A 16,081-nucleotide genomic window follows, 5' to 3' on the forward strand; every position below is an offset into this window, starting at 1 on the left:
GCTGAAGATGATCTCCTCGCCATGGCCATTTGCAGTCTGGGGAATCGACTTGGTTGGCGCCCTCTCTACTTGAAAGGGCGGGGTCCGCTACGCCGTGGTGGCTATCGACTACTTCACAAAGTGGGCTGAGGCAGAGCCTTTGTCAACAATAACTTCCAAGAAAGTCCTCGACTTCGTGGTCAAGAGCATTATTTGCCGATTCAGGCTGCCCAAGAAAATCGTATCCGACAATGGGACTCAGTTCGATAGCGACCTCTTCACCGAATTTTGTGAAAGGTACGGCATCATGAAAAGTTTCTCCTCCGTGGCCTATCCTCAGGCGAACGGCCAGGTCGAGGTTGTCAATAAGACGCTAAAGGCGAGCCTTAAGAAGAGGTTGGACGAAGCCAAAGGGGTCTGGCCAGAACAGCTCCGTACTGTGGGCATACCGGACCTCGCATCGGACCTCTACGGGGCATACTCCTCTCTCCCTGGCTTTTGGGAGCGAGGCGGTCCTTCCTGTTGAGTTAAAGGTATATTCTCATAGAGTCCAGGCATATGACCAGGATCGCAATAATGAACTACTTTGCTCATCCCTCGACCTGATTAATGAAAGGCGAGAAGATTCGCAGCTTCAGCTCGCACATTACCAGCAAAAAATCACTCGTTACTTCAACTCAAAGGTAAAAAAATGCGCCTTTAGCAATGGCGACCTAGTCCTCAGGAGAATCTTCTTAGCCGGTAAGGATCCCAAAGATGGAGTATTGGGACCGAACTGGGAAGGGCCATATCAAATCACCGAGGTCATTAAGGAAGGAACCTACAAGTTAGCCCGGTGTTGACGGTGAAATCTCGTCAACGAAATTAGATCGAAAAACTCAAAGGTAAGTCAGGTGATATTTATATAAGAACTGAGAATAAAATTTAAGGAAAAGTAAACACAGATCAACAATGGAGCAAGCTTTGGTATATTTCTCAATAGCCTCTGCCTACAATGAATTTTCCAACCCCCTTTTAGGTGGAGTTAGAGTCCATTTTATAGTAGGTTCTAATGGCCTTGGGTACATGGTGGTCCAGGGGACCAGATGGTACACGAGTATACTAACATGAGAGTGGTTCCAGGGGTAGTGGTGTCGGCTCTGGTACATGGTCAGAGTTCGTGGGGGCACCTCAGCTTTTGTACCCGGTCATGACTCCACTACTTGTCTTGTACGGGTGTCAGAGACATGGTGGTGGTGTAACCACTCCTTGTACTATTCCCAACCGCCTCTATTTTTCGGGTACAGGTGCCAGGCCTGTCCCTTGATCCTTGCAGGCATGTACGTACCCCTTTAGAGGTACCTTGTTCGTACTCTTTTTGTCTCTTGTGAGCCACCTTGAACACTGGCATCATGCACGCGTGGCCCTTGGGACGAGGTCCTTTGGGGCGAGGCCACTGGGCGTGCTTAGTCCTTGGGTGAGGTCCTTTGGGGCGAGGCCACTAGGCACACGTGGCCCTTGGGTCGAGGCTACCCTGCGCGCGGATCAGGTGGTGTCGCGCGGTGCGCACGCGCGCGGAGCAGGGGCGTCGCGCGTTGCGCATGCGCGGAGCAGGGGTGTTGCGAGGTGCGCGCGCGCGGAACAGGGGCGTCGCGAGGTGCACGCGCGCGGAGCAGGGGTGTCGCGCTGCGTGTGGGTCCTTGGTGGCACGTGAGGGGCTCTTGGCACTTGTTTTGGGTCTCCTACAAGTACCAGATTTTTAGCATTCACAGGGCCCAAGCGCGTGCTTTGGATCTTTTACAAGCCTGGAATATTGAGCATCCACAAAGGCCATACGTCACGGCTCACAAGGTGTTGCTTCCCTTGGGACCATCTCCCTGTTTCACAAGACTTATAGGCCTGAGCCTGATAATGTAACTAAGTGTCCTTTAGCCGTGTACTTTAACCATGCACTGGGGATTTTTTTCTTGGTGGATTTTTGGCATCCACACCCGGCTTAATGGAGAAGCGGTCCCACGAGCTTGGAACACCATCCACTTGAAGAAGTATTATCAATGACACCCTTGTAAGGCTTACTCAGAAATGCCATTTCTTATGTATTAAGCAATGAGAATTAAATCTTCTTTCATTATTGTGTATGTTTGCAAATGTAATCTCAAGTAACCACGAAAGACCCTTTCCTAATTACTTAGGGGGCATATGGTACCTGGCTAATATAACCAGGTCGCCTTAAAACTTAGAAGTTGATTCAAATCGATTGGTCGATGTTTTTCTTAAAAAAACACGACATATTGAAGAAGGATTAACACAAACTAAGTCCTATCCTGGATATAACCAGGTCCTAAAACTTAGAAGTTGATTCAAATTGATTAATCAATGTTTTTATTAAAAAGCACAAGACATTAGTCAAAGAATTAACGCGAACTAAGTTTTCAAAATAACGTCCTGGACATAACCAGGTCCTAAAACTTAGAAGTTGATTCAAATTGATTAATTAGTGTTTTTCTAAAAAAGCAGAAGACATTAGTCAAAGAATTAACGCGAACTAAGTTTTCAAAATAACGTCCTGGACATAACCAGGTCCTAAAACTTAGAAGTTGATTCAAATTGATTAATCAATGTTTTTCTTAAAAAGCACAAGACATTAGTCAAAGAATTAACGCGAACTAAGTTTTCAAATTAACGTCCTGGACATAACCAGGTCCTAAACTTAGAAGTTGATTCAAATTGATTAATCAGTGTTTTTCTTAAAAAGTACAAGATATTAGTCAAAGAATTAACGCGAACTAAGTTTTTAAAGCAAGGTCCGGGATTCAACCAGGATTTGTCTTAAAAATTGGATCGAGATTGGCACCACGAAAAAGAAAAGCAAACTAAGGTGCATAGAATCAAAAATTGACTAAAACCAAATGTCTCGAGGTGAAAAACCTCATACAAAGTTACAAAAAAAAATATATATATATATGTAAAAAGAAAAAATGAAGGCCCTAGGCTCCACCGGGCTGCTCCGTGGAGGTCTCCGTCTCGCCCTCCTGCTCGGCCACTGTGGAGGCCTCCCTAGTCTCAGAAGGCGCCTCTTGCTGGAGGCGAGCTTTGAACCCTTCTCGGAAGTCCTCCCAGTCCGCTCCTAAAAAGGAGAAGTCGCCGTCTGAGTTGAAGACCCAACAATGGTAGAGCATGTCCTCCATGGCGGAGCTGGAAGCTGCCTTCTCCGCTTCCAAGGCGGCCTTGGCCTCCTCGGCTCCAGTCTTCGCAGAGTCCAACTCGGCCACCGCGACAGCAAGGGCGGCCTTGGTAGCCTTGGCCTCTTGAAGCTTAGGACGGGCTGCGTCCAGCTCAGCCCGCGCGGCTGCCAAGGCACCCTTGGCCTCTTTTTCCTACTGTTGGGCTGCCTGCAGGGTGGCCAAGGTCGTTTGATGGGTGGCCAAAACCGCCTGGTGCTCGCCCCTCATGTCCTCGAGCTGTAGACCTGGATATGCTCCGGTGAAGAGCCAGAGCGCCTTACAAAAGAAAGAGGCAACTGCCTTAGAAAAAAAAGAGAGACAAGACAGAGCATGGTAACCAAAATATAAAAGAGCAAAGCCAGCTTACCGTTAGAGCCATTCCCAGTGCAGACTCCATCACGCTCTCCGGGCTCTTTGTCTCGATTGCCCGCAGGTCCCTTTCGGTGGCCCCGTAGTAGTGGTTGATGGTGTAGGTTGCTGTCTCGTACACCGTCCCTCGAAAGACGTCAGGAATCTTCTCCAGGGCCTGGGGGTCCACTGGAATGTGCACCTCGGTGGCGGTAGCTGCCAAAGTCCCGGGCTCCATCTCCATATCCCGAACGAAGGTGGGAGCTCGTGGAGGGGGCGGGGGCATCTTCTCCATTGCTGTAGGAGGTGGAGGTACCTTGGCCAGGGCAACTGGGGTCTGGTCTTTTCCCTTTGCAGGGGACTTGGTTGGTGTCCCAGCGACCTTCTTTGCCACCCGGAGCTTCTTCACCACGGGCCCGGAGGTCCCGGCGTAGGAGTTCCCTCCGGTGAACCTAGCTCGCAAATCCTTGTTCCCGGGCTGAGACATCTCTTCTGGCAAAACAAAGGCAACATTAGTATTCAAGTTAGCATTTATGCAAGAACAACAAGAATAAAGAGAAAATAAAATTAGAAAACATATATCATGAGGGATCCTACCCCCCGAGCTAGAAGAGGAATCTATGGTCACGACCACCGGACCCGGAGCTTCTGTGGGGGAATCTAAGACAATGACTTCGCGGGCTGGCAAGGGTTCTGGGTCCGAGACTGGCTCAGGATTAGACTCTTCTACATACTGCCTAAGACCTGGAGCTACAGTACCCTCCTAAAGAGAGGGCCACGACCGAAGATTAGTCCCATACTCCTCAAAGAGGGCTGACCTAAAGGCTAAGGTGTTGTCTATGACTACAGTACCCCTAGGGCGACTGCTCTCGTAATCCAGCATGAGTCGGTCGACACACTGGAGTAGGGTTACGTCGAGGTCGGGGTTGTTTCGATGGCGTTGGACGGGCTGGTTGGGATTAAACCTAGCTAACTGAGGATCGGCGGTGGCTCTATCTATGCCCCTGAACATGTAAGGATTACCTTGCCCAGAGGGACCTGCGGCTGCTCCGGACCGGATCCTCTCCTCGTCCGTTCTTTGGGCAACCTCTAGCGCCCGCTTCCTCCTCGTCCTTATGAGGGGCACCTCGTCCTCCTCGTTCTCATCCTCTCCTTCCCCCGCGGCCTCCTCCTCGGGGATGGGCCTCATCTCGCGAGCTGGGGGAAGCCCCCGGGGTCTCCTCAGGGCCAAAGTCTGGCCCGGAGAGATCAGTTTGCACGCCAACATCATCTCATCTGTCACGAGCTGACGATAGTCCTTTTCACTAGGGGCAAACCCGCCAGTGTCTCGTATTGACTCCCAAGGATCACAGACTTGTCTGTCCTCGCGAAAATGGCTGCAGAATTGTTCCAAGTCAGAAACTGATAAAGGGGAGCTAACCAATACTTAACTTACGAGCTAAGAGTAAAAGGCACTTACGAGGACGGTTGAAGTAGTGCAGTTCGCAGTTGTGAAACCCCTTGGACATAAAGAACTGGTCTTTGAAGTCTTTGGGGTGGCTGGGCAGCTCGATGACCGCAACCGTGTTTGGGAAACGGGTCAGGTAGTAGAACCCGTCGGCTCGACCCCGTTGCTCCGAGCTGGCCTTGAGGCAGAAAAAATATAAGATATATGTCGGAGTAGGGACCTCACACTCCTATTTCAAGAACAGTTATCTCAACCCCGCCAACAAACGGTAGGAGTTGGGGGGGGAGCTGGAAAGGAGCCAACTTCACATAGTTGAGGAAGTCGGCGAAATATTGGTCCAGCGGGAGGAAGGTCCCAGCCTTGAAGTGCTCGTCACTCCAAGCCGCATATTCCTCGTCGAGTGGCGCGCAGCTCCGCTCACCTTCTAGGGGAGGTTGGGCGATCAGGACGCCCCTCCCCAGCTCGATGTTGTGGGAGAGGAATATTTTATTCACTCTCCTCTGGTCGGTGATCTTCGAGACGATCCTCTCGGCCTCAAAAAAAGCGCTGGGCGCTACCTCGAGCTCCCGCTCCACGGCCGGCCCAAAGGCAGGGATTGGGGAGTCTGTCATCACCTCCTTTCCTTTGGATTGTTGGGAGGACGAGCTGCCTGCGGTCTTCTTGGGAGCGTTCTTCTTGGGTCCCATCTAGTCGCCTAGCGAACAAAAGAAGAAATTTCAGAAAAGGCGACCTAAGCATAAGAAAGAATCTGAAGGAGTGTTTCATTTGCACGGGCTAAGGTAAGCTCAGCCCGTGGAGAGTGAGACCACGTGGTTCTATGAACACGCGCCTGTGCTCCCAACAGATCCCCGATTACTCGGAATTCGTGTGTCAAGAGGGTCAAGATAAAAGTTTGCCTTGGAAGGAAAGTTTCAGTAGGCAAGAGGTGCAAAACCTCCTGTGAAGAGTGTCCCCTAAGCTACTCGGTTTTGCACCCAAAATGCTGGATATTTTGAACAAGCATACCCAAAAATCTACCCAGAAGGTTTCCCCAGAAAATTCACCCTATGAGCCATGCTCCTAAATGGTTTTCTTCTACAAGCGATACCCTATCTTAAAAGCCTACACCCTTCACGCTCACAAAAAACCAACAAAACCTTGCATGCAGCTACAAGAACTATTTACCTAAGCTACAGTGAAAAGAAATTTAAAGCGTGCACAGTCAAAAAACTTACAAGGTATTTTGCTGTGGGAGGGATGAAGGGGTCGTCTAGGTTGGGGCCTCCACGGAGTGATTGGTTCCAAAACCTCAAAGGAACCCTTGCGCCTGATCTTCTGGAATGCTGGGAACGGTAACCGGGAGAAAAAAAGGGTTTTTTGAGGATGAGAAGAGAGAAGAAGAAGGGAAATTCATAAAATGTTCAAATAAACGGGTGGCCCATGCGTAAGGTGGCCACCCCTTTTATATACGTGAAAGGTCATGAGAGGAGGGCCGTTGGATCGCCCTGATGTGGGATCCGAGGCTCTCCCCTCGAAAGGCGAAACGACGGCTGAGTATAGACTAGGCCATTTAATGCGGTTCTAGGAAGACGTACCGTCACCAACCATGATGTTCCACGTATTCTACGCATGCGTAAAAGGTGGAATATGGAGATTCCATAGAGAAGCCTAAAAGCCCCTACTGTGACCCTAAACGACGTCGTGTACCACGAGCAGGGGCTTGGGGGGCAAATGTACGCCCTGATTTTCCATGGGCTATTAGCCAGCTGAGATATGGCCTAATTATATCAGCCACGTGGATACCACATGACCGAAGCTACTGTCGTCAGGTCCTACCTCTTTAGCTCGAGGTAGCCAAAGGTTCGCCAAGATTATTTAAGGGCCAAAACAGGAAGATAAAGACCACAGGTCAAGAAGGCGTCCATCTCGGGGCACGGGCTGGAGGTGGAAGCCGTGATCCCTTATAAAGTCAACCACGCAATGTAAACGTGCATATATCAGACATCACGTGTCTGATATATCCCTGAATTCTCGGACACGCAACATGAACGTGCGTATTCAGGCACCCACGACTGGGTTGGGTCGTGCTGCCCATTATCCCCCTTACCTGTTGATTAGACCACACTTCATTTGTCAGGTTTTAGGAATTAATCATGAATGTCACAAAAGTGACATGATGGGTAAGAGGGTCACGGGATGACCCCCCTTGCCAACTCCCAGGTGCCATCTCCTATAAATATGGAGACCCTAGGAGTTGCAAAGGGTTGGATTCTATTGTGTAAGGAAATACCCTGTAAAGAATACCAGACATATAGCAATAATATTGGCTGGTGGAGTAGAAGGATTTTAACCTTTAAACCACCTAAAAACGTAGTTGTGTCATCAGTCCATTTTAAGATCATTTATCTATTTTGGTTCATTATTAAGCACTGATCTCTTTCTCTTATTTTCTTAATTACCTGTTGGCGAAGAACCGCGTCAACAAATATAAATTAAAATATCATAAATATAATTATTATAATAATATTTAACACAACTATATATATTATTTTTTGAGGGGAAATTCATTACTTAACACAAAGAGAATCAATCACAGGAAGACTTGATCAACACAAATCGATCGCTGAAGAAGCAACAAGAGAAAACCTCTATCCCAAATAGCAAATAACAGATACTTTTAAACTTAAAGCATGTTTTTCAATACAAAGAGCAACTATATTACTTGATCTAGGCGTGAGTGACAGACCCAAGCAAGAGCTTTCTTCCAAATCTTTTTTAATATCCTGAACTAAATTACCTAGGCCATCATTTGTCTTTTTTGAACCATTTAGAAATCTCACAGCCACCAAGCAGTCCTAAAAGATGGAAACATTACTGATCATATATCTTTTAGCAGCTTTTATTCCTTCCCAAATAGCATGTAACTCAGCAGCAAGAGGTGATAAAGGTCTATTCATGAAAGAACAAAAAGAACGTCTTACCTCTCCCTGTCAGTCTCTAATGGTTCCACCTGAGCTACAACAACTCTTAAGATGATCAACCGCAACATCCACAATTACCACTGTGTGGCCCACCCTTGGTGGCTTCCATTTGATGTTGTCGAGTACTGGTTCCTTTTTTTTTCCTGTTATCTTCCAAGTTATTGTGAATCTTGTGGTTGCTTAGTGTTGTGAATTTTCTAACGATTAAAATATGCGCAAGTATACACAGTCGACAACAAGTAATACAGTGATACAATATCAAAGTTCGTCTCCACAGGGACTTTTAAACTAAATAAATGCAATATCAACTAATAACAATTTACAATTCAGTAACCAAATCAAGAGAGAGATTGAGTGATTAATTCTGGAATTAAATGTAAATAAGCAAATTTAATTAAGCTAAAAATCAGAGACCAAATGAAGTAATTCTGTGTAAATTTCAGATGTGAGAAAATAGATCTGGGTGGTTAATTCCCCTCTGTTTCGTTCCAGTTGCTACAGCAATGGCTCAGCAATGGGTCAGCAATTTATGTCACAGTTAACAGATTTCGTAAAACCCAGTGAGTTTTTCCCAAAACTTACTATCTATTGTTTATAACCTCCCTCAATACATTCCTGTATTAAAACAGACGATAAACAATCCATCAAGCACCAAATCTTTAGGTTATGCAAGGCAGCAAAATAGTCCTATTCCACTACTAAAAATCACCTAAAACTAGGTAAGTTTCTTGCATCAATTGAATGGGTTAAGCTAGACTTCCCTTTTCCAAGTTAGATTTAACTTAATAAATGCTAAATATGGCCAGTAATTAACATTCAATTAACATTACAGCACATTCAATTGAACTATGACATAAACAACTTCACCATGCATTCAAAATATTAATTCATACAAAGGGTTCATAACCACCCAAATCCTCAAAAGCTTAGTTCATAACTGAAATTATAAAAACATAACTAGAACTTAGAAGTTCCATAGAGTATGAGCAGAAAAACTAGATAGGAAATTAATACAAAATGAGAGGTGAAGATTAGAGAGATAGATGAGTGATGAGCTCAAGTTCCCCTTTAGAGCGTCTGCTTCCTTCTCCTCTGTTTGGTACTTTTTTTCTTCTCTTTTTTTTTTCTCTGTACTTCTCTCTGTAAAATATGCAGCAAACTTGAATGATAATGGGTCTCCCCCAATATTTCGGCTGGTACCTCCCGTTTAGGGTACTTGGTTTACCCTAATTAGCAAGTCAAAGTCAATCTTGCCCCCTGTCCTTTGCCACACCACCCAGCTGACTTAATTGTACAATACTCTCGCCACCTCAGCGCCACTTATGCCTCATTAAGTCCAGCTCGCATTTGTCACGTTTCCTTCCTGGGCTCTGCCAATTGCTACGGTGATGCTACAACATTGAAGCAGCAACATGCATTTTCCAGACTTGTTGTTTCCTTTTTTTGATTCCAAAGTCCCCGATCACTTATTTCAGCTTCCTTTCCTGTTTAACACATACACTAAACTACATAAATCACTCAAAATATATGACAATGCAAACACAAGGTCCCTAGCTACACAGACACACTAAATTGAACACAATTACAAGAAATAAAAACTCATTACTCTTTTGTTTGGTTCAAAAATTAAGTTTAAAGATGTGAAAATAACTCTAAATCCTAGAGTTATCACTTAGCAACTTTTGGGTCCATTCCACCACCTCTGAGCTTTTTGGAGAGAAGTTATTATGCAGCTGACTATTTTGGCAGTAGCAAAGTTGCCATGTTATTGTTACAAACAACTCAAAATTCATGTATTGAGAGCTTTTTATAAAGATTGGAGAGAAACATGATGATGTCTGGGTTAGCCGCTTCCTTTAGAGCACCAAACAACCCACTTTTTTTCCAAGCCTCCTAAGTAGCCTTGCATTCCCATAACACATGAGTGATATTCTCATCCATTTTATGCTTTCTGCACCTCCAACAATTCTTGTCAACATTAACACCCCTGCAAAACAAAGCATTGTTAGTAGGGAGCCAAGTGTGGCTCACTTTCCATAAAAACTGTTTAATCTTGGGTGGTACTCTCAATTTCCAGAGGTGTTTCCACCAACACTTAGTGTTGTCCATGTTAGAAGCCTTTGCGAAAATTCTCTCATTAAGAGTCTATTTTGTACCCACTATGAACACTGTATTCTCCATCCTTAGTGTAGTGCCAAATTAGTGTATCTTCATGCTCCAAGAACCCAATAGGAATGCCCAAAATCAAATCTGCATCTTCCTTATCAAACACCGCACGGATGAACCCCTCATCTCAATCTCCATTTGTCAACCTATAAGATCAATCACTTTCAACCCTCTAGGAATGAAAGGCTTATAAAAACTCTTAAACTTATAGGGTCTCAGAATCCACCTATCTTCCAGCACATTAATAGCATTGCCTGAGCCAATCCTCCATTTAGACCCCAACTCCACGACTTCCTTTCCCCACACAAAAGAAGCGTTAGACCCTGTTTTAGCTTCCATCACATTAGAGTTAGGAAAGTAACTACTCTTTAGAACCTTCCCAACAAGAGATGTTAGATTCCTATATAATCTCCACACTTGTTTCCCAAGAAGAGCCTTGTTGAAAAGCTCGAGATCTTTAAAACCGAGCCCACCCTCCTCTTTCGGTCTACGTAAAGATTTCCAAGAACCCCAATGCATTTTTTATTTATTTTTATCTAAAGAACCCCACCAAAACCTTGGAGCCATGTTGTGAAGGTTCTGAATAATAAAATATCATGTTTATAATAATATATAATACGTAATATTAATTTTTATTGAAAAATGAACAAAAAATATGTATTTATTTTTTATTACTTTACCTAACTTATATAAATACATATTCATATTAAATAACAATAAACATTATAAATACATTATATATATGTATTATGGGTATATATAGTATGATTGCGTTACTACATAAGAAATTAGAATAACCACATAAAAAATATTTTGATTTAATTTTTTTAATATGTTTATGTTATTCTTTAATACATAATATTGTTTTTTTATTTAAAATTTATATGACAAGCATATAAAATGAGAATAAGAAATCATTAAAAGCATAGCTTAACCTTTTCCTTACGGTTATCATTGTTTCATCATAGGAATGGACAATGAGGATAACCCCCACAGTGATCCAACATAATCTTTACAGATTTAGTTGTCCCTTTGAACCTAGATCTTGGAATCTCTAGTCAACTAGCTGGGGTGTCTACTGTATTGACTTTATTCATTCATGGGCTTTAGACCCATTCCCCATTAAATAAATCACCTGAGACTTATTGAAGCTTGTTCAGTAAAAACAATGGATATATGACACTTATAGTTATTTATGAATTTTTTAATTATATTATTTTAGTATAATGATTATGGTTGCATTTTTTTTTACTACATTAGTAAATTTATTTATTGTATTTTCTTTGGAAAAAAAAGTTATATCCAATAAATAATAATAACTAAAAAAAAATATGATGCAACATTTATACCATCTAAAGTAAAATTTTAAAATGTAATTTAGATTTCTCATTATATACATGTTAAGGTAAAAAGTTTGTTTTTCTATTTATGGAAGTTATTCTTCTCAAGTCCACCACTTAACATTCTTCTTCGATCAAGTTCTTGGATTTCTGATGACTGTTAAGATATTTGGGGTTTCTTGCAAGAAGAACACTTCGATGTCTAAGTCAGTTCAATGTGTATATAATGAATAAAGAAATACTTATTTATAGACAAAATCGAAGAGTGATAAATGGTGGGAAAATTCTCCCCGTGATTGGTCATGAACCAACCGAATTTCCCACTTGTTTTTCGTCATACATTACGTCTTGGAAGAAGCCATTTAGAAGTCCGCCTTCTGAATTTCGCCTTCTTAACCCACCTCTGCCATTTCTATTAACAAAACAATGTGTTTTATTTATTGTATTTTTAGAAAGTTGCTTGGGCTGAATATTTTGGACCCAACAATACTCCAATCTTTTTTTTCTTTCGTTCTTTTTTGAAAAGATATACTTTATCTTTTGTCTTCTTCAATTATTATGTTCTTTGTGGAGATTTTTATTATCTTAAGAGTAATTAGCGGCAAAACCCCCTATCTTTACCTTCTTATACACTTAACCCCCACTTCTATATTTTTTTCGGTTAAACCTCCCAAACCCACATTTTGTTACCATATTTATTGTTTACGTTGATTCCCCCCGTTATCGCCCCAAACCCTCCTACATGGCCCGTTGAAACTTATCAACTCACCCATAGGTGCCCACGTAGATAATTAAATTAGAAAAGGAAATAAAACCTAGAAATGAAAAAGAAAATAAATTAAATTAGTACAAAGGGGGGGGGGGGGGAAACTATCCTCATCATAACTGTCGAAGCTTCACTTGTCCAAGCCCTGATTTGACGAAGATGGAAGCACCGCGACAAGTGAAATGTCGTTGTCGGCCACCAAAACCAGTAGTTACGACGACGTCTTGGATGAATGCAAACTCAGAAAGAAGGTTCCTAACCTGCTGCAAGCATCGCGCGAGTTTATTTATTTATTTTTTTTTGCACTATATATTTGTGATGTTTAATGATGGTCGATCTATGAAGGTGCTGTGATGTTGTAATTATTGGCGGTGGTTGGACCCAGGAATGTGCCAACGTTCGACAGTTGTAAGTTGCTTCGAAAGATTCAAGAACTAGAGAGTGAAGTTTCTTCCTTATCCGAAGTTGATGAACCCCCATATTTAATGGACAGAAAACAATCATTGATGTATAGCAAGCCAAATTCTATGGAAAGAAAACAATCAGATATGAAGAGCTACGGTGAATGCAACCCAAAAATTACAGTTTCCAAGAACAAATTCAAACAAAGCTTGCAAAAGCCTTTTATGTTTTGTGTTGTCTTTTTCTTTGTGTTGTTGTGGTTGAAGTATTGAAATGATATTTAGGTTGTAGTTGTTGGATTATGTATCAAATTCAGTTATGAATGAAAAGTAGCAATTATTTTGAATGAAATAGTTTAACATTAAATTAATTTGTGTGTATAAAGTAGTGAATCAAATTAGCATCTTTCATTTGAGTAAGTTTCATTTCTGGAATCAGTGAAATGATAAATACATGATAATTTTCATTCGTTCATAACACATAAAAAAAAGGAACAATTCTAACACATACCTATTTTCCCTTTGTTCCCAAAAAAAAAGTATTTGCCTATATGTCCAACATATACACAGGTGCCCTTTTTTCCAAAAAAAAAATGTCTAAGCATTTACATCAAAATATAAAAGCTTGCAAAAGTCAGTAGTATTCCTAAACACTAGGCCTTACAACACTTGGTGCAGTTTCCCCTGCATCACATGGTGCACTTACCCCTGCAGCACTTGGTGCATTTGCAACTTCCTTTGCTTATTGTTTCTCCTTGCTTTTCCCCTTCTTCAATGTTTCTTGAGTAGGGTTCTTGCTTGGTGGACAACCTCATTTTTTCTTCTGCACCTAAAAAAAACAAAATGAATTATGTTAAGTGTCAATTGATCAAATTCAGCAGGTATGGTTGCCCTTGCTACTGCCAAAAGCAATTGTTTAAGGAGAAGACCAGGGAAGTCCTTTTTGAAATTACCATGCATGTGTCTGGCACAGAATCGACTAGTGGCTCCTTGGAAAATAGCCTCCACTGCATTTTGTAGAACCTTCTGTCTGTCACTAATCATAATGAATATGCTTGATCTGTGGGGATTAAATCATCTCTCAACTACTCCAAAAACCAAGTCCAGTTGTTAGTAGTATCCTTCTCAACTACTGCACATGCTATTGAGAAGATTGAATTGGTCCCATCTATCCCAATTACAGCCAACAATATTCCTTTGCAATACCCATTAAAAAAAAGGCACCTAAACCTACCAATGGCCTGTAACCTTGTAAGAAGTCATCCTTAAAGGCATTTAGACATATGTAGACCCTCTTAAATATCATTTTCACATCCCTCAACTCAGTTTGTATCTTAGTTGTGCTTCAAGAGTTGGTATTTAAAATTTGTTAGCAGTAATCCTCTAGTGTTGCAAATTGTTGTACCACTGAACCCTAAAGTTGTACTTTAGCAGTGCTGCGAGCTCTGTAGAACTGAGAAGCTGAAACCATGGAGTATTTTGTGTTATGATTCATTTCCCTAAAAGCAGAGTAATCCATGTTGGGATGCAATCTTAGTTGGCCGATAAAGTGCTTTGCAAGCCATTGTGCATCAATGTGCCTATTATTCAATACTATTCCACAGTTGTGTGTGTCCAATAAGGTATTAACTCTGAAAGTTATACCATCTGCCTTCACATGAGCATAAATCACCTAAGGACAATCAGCAAGTTTTCATTTAGCTCTTAGTTTTTGTGCATCATTGGCTGTGAACATGTACTATCTATCTGTGTGTATAAAATGTTCCTTTAAAGTAAGTCTAAGCAATTGCACATTCCCAAATTCCATCCACAGAGTGAACTTGAAATCAGATACCTTTATTTGGATTATATTATTTTTTAGAGGTCTTTGGAGTACCTTGATCATCATCACTATGTACACTTTCCAGACCAGCATCAGTCTCAACACATAGCTCTGTAACACTCCCCTACCAAGTGCTTGGATTTTTTTGGGACATATTCATGTCTTTCCACTTCAGGTTGCACATCATACTCCTCATGCAAGTCAAACTAAACATTTGGGACTTTTGAGTTTGTGTGATACCTTGTGGATCAGGTTCAGTGTCATTTTGTGTCACAGTCTGAGATTGTGGTTGACTAGCATTTTCTGGTTGAGAAAATGCTTAAGTTTCTGCTCCGAGATCTGGCTGAATTTCTTCACCTTGAGGAGGAGTTTCTGGCTGAACTTCTGCAGCAACAGATGCCTTCTTCATCCTTCTTAGTCTCATTCTTCTACTCATTAGAGTTTCCTCAACAATTGTTGGTTCATCTCCACCTACAACTACCTCGGGAGATTGAGGTTCAACTGAGACTTCCTGCAATAAAAAATAGCATGAGATTAAAACCAAAATGAATAAGCTAGGTAGGTTAAGAAATATCTAAATTGGTCGATAAATTACCTCAACCATTGAACCCTCAAATTCTGTGCTTTGTGGGACATTTGTTAGGCCTTCATTGGCTATTTCTGGCTCATCATCACTAATTCCAATTATTTTTTCTTCAGAGTAATCCATATAGTCTTCCCCCATCATACTCCATGCCCTCAAAGTCATCTGGGATATTCATTACAAACATCTCAGTTTCATCATCATCTTGCCCCAAACTTTCCTCATTGCCATCAGAAGAATGAACTTCTTCATCATCCACTTGAGCAAGCAAATCACCCCATTTTACAAACAAGTTGTAAAAGTAATCATCTTGGTTCATTTGTCTAGGTGGATTGACAACAACATCAACAGGGAGATTAGATTCCACTTCCTCGAGGCAACAACAAAAATTCAATTTTTTATGACCTGCTTCGGGGATATGTCTTGCAGTCGTGTCATCATCTTTCCACTCCACAACAAATACAGGATGTGGTAACACCATATATATTTGAACCTCCCTATAACTTCGGTCCCTCATGTCATTCAGAAAATTCCGAATATTTTACAGTACCGAAAACTAGGTTCAAACATGTTGTTGCATGCGTGACTAATTTTTTTTATACGCATAGAAAACAACATGTTTAAACCTAGTTTTCGGTACTGTAAATTATTTGGAATTTTCTGAAAATTTGCAGGATGTTCTAAATAGCTACAATATACACGGTCATAAAAAAAAGTCGTGCCGAAAACTGTTCACGGGTCGAGAAACACTGAAAGCCCTACCGATAAGGCTTAAAGTGAAGCCCATATAGAAGAATTGCCCTATATTTATATACATGAATCTTTAATTTGTAAAAGAATGGCAGTGAAAAAAACGGATACCACTGGCTTGTGAGACCGAGAAGAGTAGGCTAGTTAAGTTGATTCGAATTTCAGGTTCTTCCTAAATTGATCTTTCAAACCGCATGCTTGTTTAAATTCTCCTCACCCTTCCCCCTAAGAGCATTGTTTCTGAAAAATCTGTATGCTCAGTTTGCTAAATTGCACTTTGCTCGAGCAAAGGCCCAATTATTGGTCCAAACAAAAT

At 42.0% G+C, this 16,081-nt stretch overlaps 1 protein-coding gene across 1 annotated transcript; it reads right to left on the reverse strand.

Annotated features, from left to right (window-relative positions):
• Positions 1–10,244: 10,244 nt before the first annotated feature.
• LOC133791552 (uncharacterized mitochondrial protein AtMg00310-like) lies at positions 10,245–10,622 on the reverse strand. Its single transcript, XM_062229474.1, has one exon. It carries the CDS (start codon positions 10,620–10,622, stop codon positions 10,245–10,247), a length of 378 nt encoding a protein of 125 aa, XP_062085458.1.
• Between the last annotated feature and the right edge of the window lie 5,459 nt (positions 10,623–16,081).

This window comes from Humulus lupulus, chromosome 7 (assembly GCF_963169125.1).
Source record: "Humulus lupulus chromosome 7, drHumLupu1.1, whole genome shotgun sequence".
Lineage (NCBI taxonomy): Eukaryota > Viridiplantae > Streptophyta > Magnoliopsida > Rosales > Cannabaceae > Humulus > Humulus lupulus.